General features: G+C 41.7%; 1 protein-coding gene and 1 long non-coding RNA gene across 5 annotated transcripts in view; one reads left to right on the top strand and one right to left on the bottom strand.

The window, feature by feature from the left end:
• LOC134207147 (fragile X messenger ribonucleoprotein 1 homolog) overlaps positions 1-20,294 on the top strand; it is a 58,566-nt gene that overhangs the window by 22,711 nt on the left and 15,561 nt on the right. Inside the window, exons 2-12 of one of the 4 annotated variants that reach the window (XM_062682866.1) lie at positions 591-643; positions 715-862; positions 934-1,097; positions 1,164-1,344; positions 1,405-1,475; positions 1,801-1,857; positions 16,984-17,131; positions 17,210-17,359; positions 17,425-17,556; positions 17,621-17,834; positions 17,901-18,260. In XM_062682866.1, coding sequence (XP_062538850.1) covers positions 591-643; positions 715-862; positions 934-1,097; positions 1,164-1,344; positions 1,405-1,475; positions 1,801-1,857; positions 16,984-17,131; positions 17,210-17,359; positions 17,425-17,556; positions 17,621-17,834; positions 17,901-18,260 — 1,678 coding nt within the window. Of the gene's footprint in view, positions 1-590; positions 644-714; positions 863-933; positions 1,098-1,163; positions 1,345-1,404; positions 1,476-1,800; positions 1,858-16,983; positions 17,132-17,209; positions 17,360-17,409; positions 17,557-17,620; positions 17,835-17,900; positions 18,261-20,294 lie in introns of all 4 variants that reach the window. The other 3 variants (XM_062682865.1, XM_062682868.1, XM_062682867.1) reach the window with 3 other exon arrangements.
• LOC134213361 (uncharacterized) lies at positions 5,213-6,380 on the bottom strand. Its single transcript, XR_009979443.1, has 2 exons — positions 5,685-6,380; positions 5,213-5,618 (listed from the first exon to the last, which is right to left on the bottom strand). It is a non-coding gene; the product is annotated as an uncharacterized LOC134213361 (long non-coding RNA).

Raw genomic sequence — 20,294 nt, 5'->3', positions numbered from 1 at the left:
TTTTTCCGTAATGAATCTTACATATATGAATAATATTCTTGTATTTGACTACTGAAATTTGAACTTGTTTGTATTTTAAGGCCTGATATCTTGCTCTGTGCAGGTATGCCCATATTGCCCCATAGAGACTGGTTTTGGGAAAAAAAAGTTTTATGATAAATTCAGATTTGTATCAATACAAACATGTGTGTACAATACTCAATTTTAATATATCTTTTGATTGTGGTGTATTTTTGACCTGTATTTTAATCAATTTTGTGTCAAAACCTTATTTATAAACTTCAAATCTTATAATAATTTTGCCTATGCAGCGAAAATTTACATTTTCAAGTGTATTTTCATGTTTGAATTGAATTTTAATGCGGTTTTCACGTTGATGCATATGTGTAGCATCCTTTTAAAGATCATATAACTTTTACATGATAAAACTTGTCAATAAGCTCAAAATGAGGGTGGCTCATATTGCCCCGTATGTTCATATTGCCCCTACTACCCCTATTCCTGAAAAATGGCTGTTCGTCGATCTAACCCGTTTCAAGCGTTTCTGATTTTGTAAACTCATCTCTTTTTTTCTAATATTTTATTTGCAGGGAGTAATCACAGATGTGTTCGAAGATGGTGTCCTCGTTGCATTTGAAAATGAGTAAGTACCATTATCATCAAACCTACAGACTGAATTCAACAGCTTTTCTAATTTCTGGTCTCAATCTACAGCTGGCAGGAAGAATCAAAGTTTTTGTTCAGTCAAGTTCGACTACCTCCGATCGATACCCCGACTATTTTCTGCGAGCACATGGAGGTCGAGGTGTACTCCCGGTCCAACGACAATGAAGCCTGTGGCTGGTGGCGGGCGGTCATCAAGGTTCGTGGCAAATCTAGTTTTCGATACCTACCTTGTTCAAGTACTAAATAAAATGACATTTCTGATTTTAGATGATGAAGGGTGAATTCTTCGTGGTGGAATACCTCGGCTGGGACAACAGTTACACGGAGATTGTGCCGGCTGACCGGCTGCGAGCGAAGAACACCAACCCGCCGATCAACGAGAAAACCTTTTTCCGGTTCGAGATCGAGGTACCAGAGGACATCCGGGAGTAGTGAGTATTTCCTCGCATTTGGTAGTTATTCCATTCATTTTCAATAATTAACTTATTCTTCGTTAGTGCTTTGCTGAGCAGTGCCAAAATCGACGGCGTGCATCGAGAGTTCCAGAAGGCGATCGGTGCTGCCGAGTGTAGGTACCTCCCGGAGCGGGGCACACTGTTTGTGATATCGCGAAGCGAAGCAACCCAGCGGAGAGCAAACATGATCCAGGAGATGTGTTTCCGAAATTTGAGCCAGAAGGTAGGCGCGATTGAGTTTAATAATTCGATGTTTTCAATCAATATTATTTTTTGCCTTCAGGTTATGTTACTGAAACGAACCGAAGAAGCTGCCAGACAACTAGAATCGACGAAACTACAGAATGCTGGAGGGTAAGTTGTGATCCAAACCTATTTTTGTTTCTTTTGCCCTCAAAACAGAACCTTTTTCATCTTCCAAAAACACGAAATTTCCAAAATCGACAATCATTTCCAAACCACCATCATCCATTCTGCTTGCTAACAGTTGATCCCAGCAAATTAGCAGCAGCATTAATGCTAGTGAGCCCGCATTTTGCCAAACAAGATCACAGATTAGACACAGGTTCTTCTCATTTTTTTAACTCAATCAATTAAAAAAAAATCTTTAAAGCATTCAACCCAAATACCGAAGCTCTTTGTTTTTTTCTTCTCTCTTCTCGTCTTGTTTCATTTCCAGAAATTTTACTAACAATCAGAGAATTTCCGCTTTTATTGGACAATCAATGAACGAGAGGTAATCATCCAACAGACATCTCCAACTAGCTCCCTAAAAATATGTTTCCATAAATTAAACCCATTCCTAACATAACGAACAGAACAGAGAAAATCCGAGCACCATACCATTTAGTAGTGTCGATGATCATATACTAATTTTTTTGAACGCGTTTAGTAGTAGTAGTTAAGCGCTTAGTGGTAGTTTATTTTGTTCATATGTAGGTTTTCAGTTGTCCCATTAGTTCTAAAAATATTGAGTTTAAAACATTTTACTCCCATTTCTCGTTTACTTATGGTGGAATTTGTCTGACAAATGTCTCATTTATCCGATTCAAAGTTAATCAAATATTAACGGAATCAGCTGGAATAAGAAAAACATGATTTAACAAGTGAACAAATGCCATAGGATATATCTACTGCATAATGAAGAAAAATTTTGAAGCAGATGACCGAAGCGATGGAACGGTTGTCACCCGTCAATTACATTCAGATGATCTAGGTACAAGATGCTAATTGGCCCATGCAAAAAGACAACCTTTCGCAAAAGTCATAAAGCCAGGTAGTCCTTTTTGCTTATCTAAATTTTGACGAGCAGTGTTTCTTTTACTGTTGGCGTTGATGCATTTCATCCTACCCAGGTCACGCAGATTTTTTTTGCCCTATTCTTGTTTACAAACGAACGAAACTTTCGATCGAATGCAGTTCGTTCGAATAGTTTCCCCATTTGATTTTGCTGGCGTAAACGAGAATGTGCATAAGCTTTCGTTCAAAAGCGCGTTCGTATGTAAACAAGAATAAGGGTGTATACCCGTAGAGCTATGAGTATTCTTCTTATTTCTCTGTTGGCATTACGTTCCCCATGAAGGGGACTAACTGCGAGGTTTCTAAGCCAATTCTCTTTTTCGCAATTCTATATCATAAGGCTAACATGATATAGGAATGCATATCAGAGTTTAATCGAAATCATTGCCGAGTTCTCAGCTGTTAGATTCTCGACAAACATCACATTTTGAATTTCAAGTTTGTAAGTGGGGAAGTGCTGAGTTGCGAGACGGCTTGCTCAAGTCGTAGGGCGCTATTTCAATCAACGAAACGTAGATATAATATATTATACAGAACGAATTCCTGGTAATGTCATCATTCAACATGTTTATTATGGTTTTGTATTCTTAAGCTATGTACTACAGGGGTTAGACAAAAAGGTTAAGATAGGCAAAATTTTGTCGAAGTTCAAATCAGCATAACTTTGCGTAGAATAGTCCGATTTTTATGAAACCGGTACCATCGGACGCGGAAACTCTTCTAGTATACTGTCCTTATGCAAAACATCTGATTGGCCATTGGCCACCGGAGATGTTCCGGGTTTTCCGAGGGTATGTTAAAAATGCATTTTTTCTTCTGCTTGTCATTTTATGTGTCGTTTACTCGCATCATGTTTTATGCTTGCCCCAGAAACTAGAACTAATATGCTGACCAATGCTGGCTGCAGATTGAAAATCCATTAGGTATAAGCAGAGATATGGCCCGTTTCGTGAAAACGGTACGGGATGGGCCATACACTCTGAACAAATGTCACTTTCGCAGAACACCCGGAACCCGTTACAAATTGACCAGAGAGTCTTACAGTCCTCAAAATGTATTCTTAATAATGATCCCATATTCATTGTCTTAGGAAAACATGAATTTTGACACCCATATATGCATGGTTCTAGATGGTGCCAAAACCGGCACCTCCTGGAAGGCCCTTGGAACCTGCTATAAGGGTGGCAGTGGACTCTATCATTCTGTAAATGTTTCTGTAATCATTGTCTCGCAAAGCCATGAAGTTAGATACTCATATTTGCATTATTCCAATCTGTTATCATTTCATCATGTTCCCGGAACCGTTTTTACGGAAATGGCCATATCTCTGCGTAGTTTTGATGGATTCTCGATCTACAGCCACCATTGGTCGGCATATTAGTTCTAGTTTTTGGAGAGAGCATAAAACAGTGTAACAGTAAACGACACATAAAATGACAAGCAGTGGAAAAAATGCATTTTGAACATACCGTCGGAAAACCCGGAACATCTCCGGTGGCCAAGGACCAATCTCAGGTTTTGTAAAGGGACAGAATACTAGAAGAGTGTCCGCTTCTGATGGTCCTGGTTTTATCAAAATCGGATTATTCTACGCGAAGTTATGTTGCTTTTGAAACTATAAAATATTTTAACTGTTAATATTCGGACAAATAAACTAAATTTTAAACCACAACAAAAGTCTGCTTTTTTAGCAAGGTTTTGTTACCATACAGGGGTAAGACAAAAAGGTTGAGATAGGTAAAATTATGTCAAAATTCAACATAACTTGAATTTTGACATAATTTTACCTATCTCAACCTTTTGTTCATCTCCTGTACTGCTGTCGTACGCATATTTGTCCCATGTTTGCTGGGATTTCCTATGTACATGGGACAGTTATGCGTATAACGGCAGTGTATGGTAACAAAACCTTGCTAAAAAAGCAGGCTTTTGTTGTCGTTTAAAATTTAGTTTATTTGTCCGAATATTAACAGTTAAAATATTTTATAGTTTCAAAAGCTCGTCGAGTCAAGTACGAGACACTGAAGACGGCCTTACAGTTACATCTGCAAATACGTATCTACAAAGATAACAAAACGTGGTGGAGTTAAATGGAAAGTACTAAACTTGTCTTATGACGAGTCTTATGATGTAGCGTATGACGGGGCAAAATGAGCACCCTTAGGGCCGATGTCCACGTAGCGGTTTTTCAAGCTGCGTTGACGCAGCGTTACTCGGCGTTGAATCAGGCTATGAATGCACACGACAAGCGGTAATTTGCCGCAAAACTTCTAACGTCAAACCAATCTGTCACGCCAAATGTCATCCGCCTGCCAGCTGTTGTCAGTTTGTCATTTTCCATTCTCTTCCAATATGAATCGTTATCGATTCACATAAAGACATCAAACGTGAAATATTTAAAGTATTACAAATATAAAAGTTTGATTTTGATTTGTATGAAGCTCATTGCCCCCGAACAAGAATCAATGGGTAATGCTATTAAAAACATGTCATTAGCTTTTACATACCTATATGATGGCAGACTAGAGCAAGTAACTCAGTATTATTCCAAAAGAAAAACTATCTAGGAGAGAGTAGAAAAATCAATTCACTGTCGATTTTAAAGTCACCCATTATCTACTTCTAAAATGAAAAGTTCAAACTTTTGAAATTAATTGTAGAGCTGTGAAATTGAAATCATGCCACACAATCCGAAAACACGTTTTCAATACAGAGAGGCAAAAATTTGGCATTGCTTTGCTTCATCCCAATATATTTTCTACAATTATAATAAATATTGTTATAATTTCATAATGTTCTTTATTCTTTATTTACAACTTAAATTTATTACTTCATATACCCATATAGGGGTAGATTAATCTTGAATAATTGTGGATCCAGACATTTAATTGTTCTTATCTTGAATCTATCATATATTGTCTTTGGGGTACGATTCTTTATTAATTTAATTTATCGGCTAAATAGGGACGAATTATTTTGTTCTTGAATAAAAATTCATTAAACATTTTGGTCAGATACTGCAGCCGATGTTCACTCCACTGCAAACACGGATCGATCGCAATAGCGTTGCCCACAACACTAGAAGAGTCGCACTGATCCCGGAGTCTTACTGTGGCTCGCTCCCATCTCATCATGTGGTCCCGTTTCTTTTTGCAATTGCAATCCACATTGTTTGACGACATCCTTCCGTCAACATTCCTAAAAACATGTTTATCTATCAGCAATAGAAAAGCTAACATATAGGAATCACGGTATCGAACTTACATTTATTATTTTTCCCATGGAACTGGTATCGCCTGCTTTGGTGTATACAGGGTCCCGCGGAATACACTTTGTTGGTTGAATTTTGCCTGCTCCGTCATTCAGTCCAAAACTGTCACATCGCCGTCTGTTCGGAAATCAATTTATTCTGATAAAGTTGGTACAATCAACGTCACTATCGCGCACATATTTCGGTTGACTTTAACACTATTCGCCAGCCTGGGATGTTTGCTTGTCACTTCTTTCCAAAGGTGTGTTGATCATGGCTGGTATTAACATAGGAGCGAAAGAAACACTTGCTGCTCCGAACTATTACTAGCACTATTATTTAAAGAAGTTAGATTTGAAACGTTTTGTTATTTGCAAACTAATTTGCGAAACCAAAATGAACTGATTTGCGAAGTATTTTTGTTTGTTTTGATTTCGCTCTGACAGATTCTTTCTGCAGATTTTCCCATTAGAAATCTTGTTGGAAAGAAAAAGAATAGAGAAATGTCAAAAAAAATACTCGCGTGCACGCTGCGTTCCTGTGGGGAAAAGCGGTGACTTTGCGGTAGCTTTCGCCGCAAATGAGACGCGAGTCGACGCCGCGTTAACGCAAGTGCGTGTGCATGATTCTATGTGATGTTGGGTACTTCCTACCGCAAATGCGTGGACGCCGCGTGCACGCAAGTTCAAAACCGCTACGTGGACATCGGCCCTTAGAATGATAATTAATATCTTCTCAGCAAGGTAAAATTAAGGGGTGCTCTTCTTGCCCCGGGTGGCAATCTAGCACCGTCCTCCCCTAATCAATTATGGTTCGTAGAATCACCACTCGTTGTTTGTACAACCCTGCTAGCGCAGGTTCCGCTAGGACTTCGAACGATAGAGTCCTCCATCCATTCATTAGCCCTGTTATTCTCTGCTGTAGGACCGTCCAAGCCGAGCCGACACGAGCACAAGACCAGAATTTGTGCTGGAGCGTTTCTTGTAGATGGTTCCCGCAATGGGTGCAGTTGTCATCTGCTACTGGCAGCACTGTATGAAGTAGCTTCCGATGCTTGGTCTTTCCATTCACAAACAAGTAGAGCTGCGAACGATGGAGTGAAGACAGCTGTTTAAATGCAATGTTTTGCCACACGCGTGGCCAGTCGATCGCCGGACTGTTTGATTCCACCTTGGGTCGTTCCGTTTGCTGCACAAAATATTGGTGGATTTGATCGGCGAAGGAGTTTTGTTGGATTTGATAAGGGATTTGGGATAAGCATGTTAGGATTATTTTGATGTCGGGATGATCTATTGAGATTACATACGAGGATTATTGTGAAAGAGAAGGGATCTATACTGCCGGGAATCGCATATTTGTCCCATATGAATAGGAAACCCAGCAAAGATGGGACAGATATGCGATTCACGGCAGTATAGTAGGGAAGGGAATCTCTTTTAAATGTCTGTTTGATGCCAGACTGCGGCTTTTGAGGGCCGGAATGTGCAGGTTCAGACCGCCATGCTCCCTTTTCCGGACCAATTGCATTATCGGCACACGATTGACTTTTCCCTTCCACAGGAACGTATTCAACGTAGAAGTTATCTTCGATGTATGTATTAATTCCCAGATGAGGCAACACCGAGGAGGGGTACCATGATTTGGATGTGCCGAATGTATTCAGCCTTCTGGTGCTGCAACGTTAACGTGCGAAGCGACTACAACCACATTCCAATTCAGTTTCGTCATCAATTGTATCGAGAAGGTGATACCCAGAATTTTAACAATATTTACCGTTTGGAGCCACTGGATATCGATGGTATTCCCTTCGCAGTAGCCAACATCAATTGTAACGGTTTGGACACTAGTGATACTCATGTTTTTCTTTTGAAGTCCTTGTTCAGATTGCTATAAGAAATCAAGGTGGCTGTGTGGTCCTTGATTTCAATCTTGGATAAAAATCACAAAAGCATGAGGATTACTACTCCTGCCCACGCTCATCTTCACCGTAAATTGGGAGGGGAAGGAAGTGTCTACCCAGCATTACGGGGACTTAACAGTGGATGGAGATACAGTACAAAAAGGTGCATTGAGAACGGGTCTCCTTGCCGCACCGACCGTGCAATCTCCAATGATCGTAATCGGTACCCATTAGCATAGGCGTAACTAGAGTCCCAATCTAGGGGTGGCCATGGCCCCAGCTGGTGGGGGACAATATTTTAAGAGGGTATAGAACACTGCATGCATAGACTGCCAAGGGTTAAACTTTGCCGTTTATTTGTCTTGTTGTTAACATCAATCGTATCTGGTTTGAGCGTATTTCATTGTATTTTCATGAATTATGCACAAGTTTGTCTAAATCTGATTTGCAGTTTTTGGATCTCTTCATTACTGTTTGTATGATATGCGGAAAGCTTCGAGGGACCGTACTTTCTTCACAATTTTACAATTTTTAATAATGGAGATGTTCCGAATTTTCAAGAGCATAAGGTTGCGAGGCCCGTGCACTAATTACGTAAGGGCTAACGGGAAAAAGATGGGGTAGATTATTTTCTCACGCTCCATATAATTAAAAAAAAAACATATTTTGAATGAAAAACGGTGAGTTGAAAAGCTCAGGAAAATCCCTCACTTAATAAAGGTAAAAACGAAGATGATTTGTTGTTATTGTGGGGTCCATAAAAAAAAAAATGCAATCTCCATCATATTGTGAAAGTATAATAATCCTAATATTTTCATAAATAAACCATCTTCTTCTTCTTCTATATACATAAAAATGAATTTCTGTCTGTCTAACCCTTATAGATTCGGAAACTACTGATCCGATCGGCGTGAAAATTTTTAGGCAGAGGTTTTGGAGCCGGGGAAGATTCTTGGTGATTGATGGTTCGAGACCCCTCCCCACTTTGGAAAGGGGGGCTCCCATACAAATGGAACACACATTTCTGCTTAACTCGAGAACTAATCAGAGAATGAATCAATTTTAGGCGAAACAAAGTTCGTCGGGTCTGCTAGTACCAAATAAAAAAGCTAGTTAAACAGATCCTGATATTTGAACAATTTTTTTAGATGTTGTTAGATTATTCTAAATTTTTCCTTTGTTTTATAATTATGGAAATATTTTAAGGATTTAAAAAAAAATATATTGAGAAGGTGTTGTAGAAGTATTGAATGAAGGGCACCTGAAAACCGGATTTTAATGGGATTTCGTGAATAACAAATGGTGACAATCGAATTTTCTCCCATTTTCAGAATCATTCAACTATTTTTGATAATCTCTAATATCTATTTACAAAAGGTTTAAAAAAGAATTATGGTTTTCGGAGACAAGCCAGCCTCGGGCTGAAAGTCTCTTTAATAAAGACAAAAAAAATATGGTTTTAACTCGCAACGGCTGGATTTTGGAGCATACAAGTATGAAGGCCAATAATATGTGTATACAGTAAAGTGACCCAAAAACACTTTTTCAAATGTTTTGATGGGCCGCCCTCTTATTCAATTCTATTAAAAGATATTTTAGTTACCAGATAAAGATTGTCGCTGTCGTCGCTGTCCGGAACATCTTTTGCTGGCGAGGATACGGGATCTAAATGTCAATGAAGGAAAACACATACGATTTGACAGTTAGGTACCACACATGTTTCGGACAGCAGAATAAAGGGAACAGAGGTGACAATCTTTATCTGGTAACTAAAATATCTTTTATTCTATTTGATGTTAATATCGTTGCTTAATAAAGTCTAATCTTCTTGCGGTTTTCAGCATAACATTCTGCATAAAATCCTTTTAGATCTAAATGAGTATCATAGTTATTCATCGTAAAATGTGCCGTCTAACTGCAAATCACTGTGTTTGGATGTTTTTTCATGTTGATCGATTTGGCTGAAATTTTGTTCAGAGCATCACTGCCGCTAATTGCAAGTCGAGCACATATGTATATGGATCCCATATACAGATGTGCTCGACTTGCGGTTAGGGGCAGATCAGGGAATAAATAGTACCGAATAAGATAGCGGCCCATCAATAAAATTGAAAAAAGTTTTTTTTAATACTAATTTAAGCCACCATAGTAGACAGTCACGACTATTAATTATTAAATTATGGTCCAAAAATGTTCCCGCTTCGTTTGAATCTAACCGTCGTTGGATGTCAGAACAATAATCAATAATCCAGAATGTTAGCACGCTTTGCAATTACTTGATTAATTAATGGCAATGAAAGTGATTGGCATTAAAATCTGAAAAATCTACTTGGACTTATCATTTTGCACAGTTCGATACTGTGCCAAACAATTGATCGAAGAAGACGTATGATGCAATGATGAATGAGAAAATATGTTTGTGGTATATAAAAATTGACTATTTTGGAAATCGATTTTCAAATTTTCTGGGGGGGCCACAAGTGTGTCTGGGGAGGGCCAGCCCCCCCCCCTTATTTACGCCAATGCCCATTAGGGTGGCTCTAAAAAACACTTTCAAATTTTTTGATGAGCCGCCCTTTTATTCGGTACTATTTGATGCCCTGATGCTCTGGACAAAATATCAGCCAAATCGGTCAACGTTTGGGTGGTGCTAAACTCGTTGGAAGTTCATATGGGAAAATGTATGCAAAACATCCAAAAACAGTGATTTGTAGTTGGACGGCACAATTTACGATCAAGAACCTTGATACTCATTCACTTCTTGTAGAATTAATTACAGAATGTTATGCTGAAAACCGCGAGAAGATTAGAGTTTATTACGCAAAGATATTAGCATTTTACTGGAGTGTTGTTGGGGTGAACTTATTTCTTTCCAAAGTTAAAAGAAACGAAATTTGCTCAAACCCCCCCGCTTCAGAGAAATGCTAATAACTTTGACGGGCAAACTCTAATCTTCTCGCGTTTTTCTGCATAGCATTCTGTATTAAATTCTTTAAGATCTGAATGAGTATCATAGTTCTTCAACATAAGTTGTGGTCCAACTGCTATTTACTGTTTTTGGATGATTCTGCGTACATTTTTGCATATAAACTTCCAACGAGTTTAGCACCGCCCAAACGTTGACCGATTTGGCTGAAATTTTGTCAAGAGCATCAGGGCATCAAATAGAACCGAATAAGAGGGCGGCCCATCAAAAAATTGAAAAAAGTTTTTCCCATACTAATTTGAGCCACCCTAGTGCCCATTGATAAGCAGTTGGGATGTGGCGGATGTGGATAGTCTGCACACCGTATCGAATGACAACGGCCAACGATGCAAAAACTTCGCAGCCTCCCGCGGAATGGTAGTCCGAAGCACCTTCTTTCCCCGCAAAAATATCCACAAGGCCACATGGAAATCACCTAACCAAGAAACGGAAAACCAAATCGACCACGTTCTAATCGACGGTAAATTCTTCTCCGTCATAACGAACGTCCGCTCTTACCGCAATGCGAATATTGAATCCGACCACTACCTCGTTGCAGTATGAATGCGCTCAAAACTCTCGACGGTGTACAACACGCGTCGGAGTCGAACGCCGCGGCTTAACATTGGGTTGCTACAAGACGGTTGAATAGCTCAAGGATACGCGCAGCAGATGGAAAGGGCACTCCTAACGGAAGAGCAACTAGACACAGCGTCTCTTAAAGATGACTAGAGAGATATTCGATCCGCGATTGGAACCACCGCAACCGCTGCACTTGGCACGGTGCCCACGGATCAGAGAAACGACTGGTATGACGGCGAATGTGAGCAGTTAGTAGAAGAGAAGAATGCAGCATGGGTGAGATTGCTGCAACACCGCACGAGGGCGAACGAGGCACGATATAAACAGGCGCGGAACAGACAAAACTCGATTTTCCGGAGGAAAAAGCGTCAGCAGGAAGATCAAGACCGTGAAGAGACGAAGCATCTGTATCCCGCTAATAACACACGAAAGTTCAATGAGAAGTTGAACCGTTCACGTAAGGGCCACGTGCCAGAGCCTGATATGTGTAAGGACATAAACGGGAACCTTCTTACGAACGAGCGTGAGGTGATCCAAAGGTGGCGGCAGCACTACGAAGATCACCTGAATGGCGATGTGGCAGACGAAGATGGCGGTATGGTGATGGACCTGGGGGAACGCGCGCAGGACATAATTCTACCGGCTCCGGATCTCCAAGAAATCCAGGAGGAGATAGGCCGGCTGAAGAACAACAAAGCCCCTGGGGTTGACCAACTACCAGGAGAGCTATTTAAACACGGTGGAGAGGCACTGGCTGGAGCGCTGCACTGGGTCATTACCAAGATTCGGGAGGAGGAAGTTTTGCCGCAGGAGTGGATGGAAGGTGTCGTGTGTCGTGGGATGACACAGCGCGGTGGTCACGTGATTGACACCATTTTCCAAACAAAACGGAGCGAACTCGGCACTGGTGAGTTGCGTACCGACCGTTATCACTGACTAGCATCTCGGGCATGCCGAGCTGAGGTAATGATCGACTTGGTTCGCATGATCTCCACCCACTTGGAATGCAAGTCGATGCTTAGCAGGAAGTATTCGCCCTCGATCGGCCCAGCGTGGTCACGACAGCGGCGCCGATTTAGGCGGACTTTTGCCCGCAGCTGCGCAACTGTTGCATGCTTTGACGTGCGCAATGATGTCCGCGACAATCGACGGCAAATAGACTTAGCTTCACGCAATCGCCTTTTTGCGCTGGACATGATGCATCCTTGAACCGTTGATAACAAGTCGAAGAACCGCTTAACCTTTTGATGTGGGATTGATTGTGGCCAGTCGGAATCGCCCTAAAATGATGAGGTAGTGTTTCAACTACATCTAATGCGATCTATGTTACATCATTCTCCGTGGTGATAATGGTTGCGACGAAATTTTCCTCCGGCTTGACGTGCTGGTTCTCCAGAACTTGTCGGTACTGATGTAGCGGATATCGAAGTCGTAGATAGGAATTAAACTGAAACGCCTCTCTTTGAACCGAAGATTCGAAGTAGTGGAGCGTGATGGGTCTGCAGAGTGAAAAGGCGACCGAACAGCATTTTATGAAACATGATCACAGCGAAGATGATTGCGAGTCCCTGGTGTCACGCTCTGGACGCATGCTGCACTACTTTCAGCGACCCATCTGTAAATTTTTGCCAATGTGCCAATGCCCACTGACGATGCATCCGCTGCTACTACTATGGGAGCTGTGGATTGTACTGCCGTAATTTGTCTAAAAGCAAGCAAGCATCGTGTCTACGAGCTGCCGAAATGCTCCGGGTGCTGCTTTAACTCCTGGTGGAAGCCAATTGTAACTGTAGAGTCCTACTGTTACAGCGAATATTGGTGCGGCTGAAAAGCGTCGTTGAAGCCGATGGAGTAGTCACTGCATATGCGGATTGCGGCACTTGCTATCCGCACAACGACGATGGGGCCTACTCTGAAAAACTTCATTTTCACCTCCGTACACATCCCTTGTGTATCGTTGAAGACTTCCGGGAAGGCTGCTTTAAAGGAGCTGAGGGTCGTTGCATAACTGCGAACCTGGTAGCAAAATTGGTCCATGGGCACCGATCCGAGATCGAAAGTGTCGATGAGATCGAGCCCGAGCTGGTTGCTTGGCTATAAAAAATCGAACGAAGCGCTTTTTCTCCTTGAAGACTATTTCGCAGCTACGCCGTAACTTCATCTTCAAGGGCTTGCCGGACGCTGTAGCGGATTGCCATATAACCAAACATCCTGCAGGTTTCTTGATTCTCTGTCATGTCTGCTCGGAAATGATGCTGATATCCGACGCAGTATCGATCTGCAGGCTCACCTGTTTGCCGTTTACCTCCGCTTTCATGAATTGTCTTCGCTTCTGGACGTTCTTCAACTGCACGCTTCGTGTTGCCGCTTTCTTGGACGAGAGCCGCTTTTTTGGAGACTTGAGCTTCTTCGCACTGGAACAGTATCCGTTTTGCGATGCTCCTCCAGTTTCCTCGAACGTTTAGGGTCCCGATTCCACCACGTACAGCCAGCGTGTTCGTGGTCTTCCACGAAGTTGCCGGCTCCTATCTGGTTATCAGGAGTATCACCGCGAGGCAAAGATATGTCGGCTTCTGAAATTTTGAAATGATTCGCCTCTTCCGTGATGGAAACACTTTCACTGCGGTGAAAAGCTCGAGTTTCTGCTGGACTGGATGGTTAATGCAAAGCACCACCTTTCAATCGTAGAAACCTTGAAACAACCAATGTACATCGACATAGCCAAGAATGGCGAATCCATAGTGGCTAAGGAAGCAGGTGTCATCCGTGGAATGAGCTATTGCGGCGTACTGATGCACGCTAAGGATTTACTATACGTTCCGACTCTTAGGGAAAACCTCATGTCGGTGAAGAAATTAACTAAGGCTGGTTTTGGAAGTTGTCTTTAACAACAGGATCGTGATGAAATAATTAATATTGAGCGTCTTAGGGGAAAATTTTACAAGGTTAAAATAGAAGTTTAAAATTTTTTAGGATCGTGATGCTAAAGTTGAACGGTAAGACTATTGCAACGGCGTATCTACGAGGAAACCTTTCTTCTTCTTCTCGTTGGCATTACATCCCCACACTGGGACAGAGCCGCCTCGCAGCTTAGTGTTCATTGAGCACTTCCACAGTTATTAACTGCGAGGTTTCTAAGCCAGGTTACCATTTTTGCATTCGTATATCATGAGGCTAGCACGATGATACTTTTATGCCCAGGGAAGTCGAGACAATTTCCAATCCGAAAATTGCCTAGACCGGCACCAGGAATCGAACCCAGCCACCCTCAGCATGGTCTTGCTTTGTAGCCGCGCGTCATAACCGCAGGGCTAAGGAGGGCCCCAAGAGGAAACCTTTACGTTCTGGAAATAGTGGTACACCGGGCCAATGCGAGTTTGGATGAAGTGGAGTTTGCTAAACTGTGGCATCGCCGTCTCGGTCACATAAGTAAGTCCTGGCGGTGTGAAGCCTTTCAAGACGAAATGGGTCTTCCGACTCAAAGAGGACGAGGCTGGCCGACCAATTCGATATAAAGCGCGACTGGTAGTAAAAGGGTTTCTCCAACGTCCTGGAATCGATTTTGAAGATACGTTTGCCCCAGTAGCCAAGCTGTCAACGGTTCGTGTGGTGTTAGCTGTCGCCATCAATCAGGGTTTTCATGTACTTCAGATGGATGTAAAGATGGCTTTCCTCCATGGTGTGCTGAAGGTGGTTCTCTACATGGAAGTACCCCAAGGCGTACAAAGCAAAAGGAGGTTTACTCTCCCGCTGATCTTATGCAACGCAAATAGTGACGTCACTATTTGCGTTGCATAAGAACAACGGGATAGAGAAAGAGACAACTAGTGGCACGCTGCGCTGATCTGCGCCATCTTAGTAAAATCTAGCACATTGGATTATACCAACTAATATTTAACTAGGGGGACTGTTCCGATTTCCATCTCATTGAACATATATTCATCTCATCGCAAAACAGAGAAATACGGCACCAATCTCGACACTTCTTTTTGCTAACATGCGTGCTCACTGCTGAAAAAAATCACAAAAATTAAAAACAAATCAAATTCCTTTTCATTGCTTTGTTTTTGATGGGATGGAAATGAGAGCTATGAGATGAAGTGCCGAACGGTTCCCCTACGGAGTATTTTTTCATTCCAATTCAAACCAGAAGCCGCAATTCTGCAAAGGGAGAAAAGTTAGGTTTTCGTGCATTGACCCCAAGAAACAAAAAAAAAACGAAACAAATTCATTTTTCTTGTGCTTGGTGAGCGTCCATTGAGAACCTAACTGGAAGTAGCTTGACTGCCCTTTTGTTGTAACTCGAGTAACTCCGAGCTACTTCAAGTAAGTTCGAGCTGTACCTGTGACGCTGGGTAGATACCTTTAAGTGGTGTGTAACGGTTACTTTGCCAGCTACAGGCAAATCCTGACCCAACGAATACCTTCCTCATTATCCAACTCCGTGGTACTTATGAGGGTGTCGCTAAGTCGATGGCCTCTCGTTAAGCAAGTACCTCATCAACACTTCCTTCCTCTCCCTCGTTACGGTGAAGATGGACGTGGCCTGGAGTAGTAATCCTCATGCTTTTGTTATTTTTTGTCTAAGACTGGAATCAAGAACTTCTTGATTTCTGATAGCATTCTAGATAAGGATCTCAAAAGTAAAACATGAGTATCACTATAGTGTCTCATCTACGAATTACACCGTAACAATGGTAATGCTTATGCTACTTCAAGTAAGTTCGAGCTGAGTCATTAGACAACACTAATGGCAGAATATTGTTGTTGTTCTTGCTATCGCGCATTTATACACTCGACGCGTCAGCATGTCACCGCAATTATCCAAATGGTATTGTTTCTCGCGAATTGCCTAATGCTTATATAAATTAGAATATTTCGCATCAAGTTCCCAAAACATTTCGCCGAATTAATCATCACAGAATTATAAATAATTTAGGACGGAACAAATGTTATTTTTTTTTCTTTTGTCATATTGGTCTATGGATAATAAAGGGGATGGGAGATAAAAATAATAAATATTGAAATCGATAAAATCGAATATCTTCCAGTTTTTCTAAAGAATTTTCCATGAAAATTCAAAATTTTATTATTTTTCTGATAAAATTATAAAATTTTAAACTTTAAAACTTGAAAATAATAAAAAAGAAGATAATAAAGTTTGCTCCCACCTTTCATCAAAATATTGCAGCATTTTGCAGTTTTGTTTTAAATACCACAGTTTCCGCAAAACTACGAATTATGCGAAAATTCAATATTCTTCTTCTGTCGTTTCGAATCGCCGTCCACTGTTGGTAACGGTTAGTTGGTGCGACTATGTGCCCTACCTCCTTCGATCGTTAATGCAAAATGCAAATGACTCAAACTTATTTCATACTAGCAGACCCGACGAACTTTGTTTCGCCTAAATTGATTTATTCTCTGATTAGTTCTCGAGTTAAGCAGAAAAGTGTGTTCCATTTGTATGGGAGCCCCCCTTTCCAAAAGGGGGAGTGGTCTCAAACCATCTTAAGAACCTTCCCCGATCCCAAAAATCTCTGCATGTAAATTTTCACGCCGATCGGTTCAGTAGTTTCCGAGTCTATAAGGGTCAGACAGACAGAAATTCATTTTTATGTATATAGAAGATTTTCCTTGCATACATGTTTATGGTGCTTATAACACTAGTGCTTATTTATCATTTGAAGTTATAATTAGTAGCTTTTCATTTAATTTGTAGATGTAGCAGTGCTCGTCCTGAAGGCTCTCTCGTCTTTCATTACAAACCATTTTTCACTGCATGTCCATTCATTATCGATCTTCACCTGGTACATTCTCCAATGCTTTCATAACTAAAGGCCATTCTACACAATCCTTCCTCCCGCAGATTCACAGACGAGTTCAAGGTACGAGAGGATCTGATGGGGCTGGCTATCGGTGCACATGGTGCCAACATCCAGACCGCTCGCAAACTGGACGGTGTGCTGAACATCGAACTCGAGGAAAACACCTGCACGTTCAAAATTTCTGGAGAGGTAATAATCCCGTACAGGATATCCATTCGCTAGGCAACGAGGCTGATTCGATCGAACCGGTCCTATTTTCTTTTCCAGACTGACGAAGCGGTCAAGAAAGCCCGCGCCATGCTCGAGTACAGCGAGGAATCGCTGCAGGTTCCGCGGAATCTCGTCGGCAAGGTGATCGGCAAGAACGGACGCATCATCCAGGAAATAGTGGACAAGAGCGGCGTCGTGCGCGTCAAGGTCTGTCGATGAACATTTTCGGCTGTTGTTGTTTTGAACTTTTCGCAAAGTCTGTCTCATTGCAGATCGAGGGGGACAACGAGCCGGAGCCGAGCATCCCGAGGGAGGAAGGCCAGGTACCGTTCGTGTTTGTCGGTACGGTCGAGAGCATCGCCAACGCCAAAGTGCTGCTCGAATATCATTTAGTGCATTTAAAGGTGAGTTTGCGGACTGTCTGATTTGGGATTTTCTTTAAATTTTCGTTTTAAATTTGTGCCGCAGGAAGTAGAACAGCTAAGGCAGGAAAAACTGGAAATCGATCAACAGTTGCGAGCGATTCAGGGTGCAACGATGGGTTCGATGCAAAACTTCTCCATGAACCGACGATCCGATCGTGCGTACAGTAGTGACATCGATGGCGGAGGACGGTCCGGTCGAGGCGGCATGCGTGGTCGAGGAGGCCGTGGCGGCCGGGGTAATAATCCTCGGTATTCGGGTAAGTTCAGATAATCGAACACTTAGGAGATTAAATGTTGCAATCGGGACGTGTAATTCCGTACAGGCCGTCGGGACACCGGCGATGATGAGTACGCGCCGCGTGGTGGTGGAGGCGGCGGCGATCGGGACCGCGATCGTGACCGAGACCGAGACCGTGACCAGCGCAATAACTACTCGGAAGGTGGCGGTGGTCGGGGCAACCGGAGGGGCTACAGTGAAAAACGAGGCACCAGTAGCAAACGGTCCGATCGGAACAAATCACAAGGTCAGCCCGGTGGTGGCGGTAGTCAACAGCAGCAATCAACGCAACAGCAACCGCCGTCTTCGTCGTCCCAGCCGCAATCGTTACAGGAGGACCAGTGGGCGGTTCAGGTTGAGAACAGTCAGCGGGAGAACAATCGGGAGCTGAACAGTGTTGATAGGGGTAGGTACCGTAAATGATTTTCATCGGAGATTTAATTGAAGTGTGGTAGGAGGGCAAGGTTTGTTAAATTTTCTTAGTTTTAATGTTGTGTCAAAACGGATACAAATTTGATCTGAAGTACCATTTTTCGCATTTCTTCAAAAAGTTCGCAGTTATTAAACCACTAGGTTGAATTTGTAATCTATTTTTCCCCAATAAAACTTGTTTCTTGGATGTTAAAATTATGGTCTTCGCTTCTTCTTCGGATACCTGCAGAAAATTTCCCAGTATGCAACTGAACTAAATTCTATTTTGGTATCTTCGCTAAAAGATTCTATTAGTGTTTTTGGAATCGACTTTTAGATCTTTTTCTTAAGTGTTACAACAGGTTACTAAGGTAGCATAATGAGGTAAACGATAACGTAGTTTACAAAATGCATTAATGCATTATAAACGTAAGAACGTTCATAACATGCCTGGCCGACAGATAATTATTGGAAAATCGCCCATTAGACACCTATTTATATAATTATTTATGCAGATGGGAATCCTATCTCTTGGTTGCGAAATAAAAATAGCACCACCATGTTTTTTTTACTAATATTTTCTGAAACTATGAACAGATGATGTTAATTTCAGTTCAGAATGTAAGCATATTCTGTTTCACAACTTTTCAGTGCATTACATTGATATTAATGCGGACCATTTGCACTTAAGCTTCCGAATATTATGTCTGAAGAAACCAATATCCTTGGAAAAATCTTCGATATTATCAAACATCTACTTTCGTGGTTTCAGTGCCTGCAACTAGTTTAGAATTAATCTGAAGACAATATCAACTACGGTTGAAGCGCGAATCAAACCTGTGAAGATTTTAAGTTCCATATACCTCACGTTGGACTACTGCATCATTTTCGTCAGCGGGTTGGAATGCTCCATGTATGACGATGAGCCTACCTAAGTCTAGCCTTTAGATACAAAGCAATACCATGCTAAAAGTGGCAGGGTTCGAGTCCCGGTTCCCGGTACGGTCTAGGGAATTTGGGTTCAAAATTTCGAATATCATTTATGGGTTCTCGGCATCTCTGGGCGTAGGAGTATTATCGTGTTTGCCTCTTGATATAGGGATGTGGAAATTGGTAACTTGGATACGAAATCTCACTGTTTAATAACTGTGGAAATCTATATACATCTATATACATAAAAATGAATTTCTGTCTGTCTGTGCCTTATAGACTCGGAAACTACTGAACCGATCGACGTGAAAATTTGTATGTATAGGTTTTTGGGGCCATGAAGGTTCTTAAGATGGTTCGAGACCCCTCCCCGCTTTGGAAAGGGGGGCTCCCATACAAATGAAACACCAATTTCTTCATAACTCGAGATCTAATCAGAAAATAAATCAATTTTAGGCGAAACGAAGTTCGTCGGGTCTGCTAGTGTTTAATAAAGACTAAACTGCACGACGGCAATGTTGCTGTGGGGGATGTAGTGCCAGCGAAGACTGAAGATTGGTGTCTGGAAAATTTCTTGACTATTTCCATAGGAATTTACGGGGCGGTTGGATTTTGGAGGATTTTTCAAAGGAGTTCTTACAGAAATTTCCACACTTTTTTATGAATGAATTACCTGGATGAATTTCCCGAGAAATTTGTTTAGTTTCTGGAACAATTTATGGAGTAATGATCGAATTCTGATTTTAATGGTAAATGCTGATTCTGAAAGAATTCCCAAGCAAATTTCTGAATGAATAACTGAAGGAATTTCTGGAAGAGTATCTAATTATGGAAGGGATTTCCGGAGGTATCCATTGAGGAACCTCTGGAGCAAATTCCGGAGGATTTCCTGGAGGAACCTCTGAAAATTTTTTTAGAGCAACTTCCAAAGGAATTCCTGTAAGTACTTTTGGAGGAACTCCTGGAGAAACTTTCGGAGGAACTTCCAGAACAATTCCTGGCGAAACTTCCACAGGAAATCCTGTTGGAACTTTGGAAAGAATACCTGGAGAAACTTACGAAGGAATTTCTGGAGGAATTTCCGGAAGAATTGCCGGAG

This window comes from Armigeres subalbatus, chromosome 1 (genome assembly GCF_024139115.2).
Source record: "Armigeres subalbatus isolate Guangzhou_Male chromosome 1, GZ_Asu_2, whole genome shotgun sequence".
Taxonomy (NCBI): Eukaryota; Metazoa; Arthropoda; class Insecta; order Diptera; family Culicidae; genus Armigeres; species Armigeres subalbatus.
The sequence above is the reverse complement of the archived record's forward strand: the minus strand, read 5'-3'. Positions and strand labels throughout refer to the sequence as shown.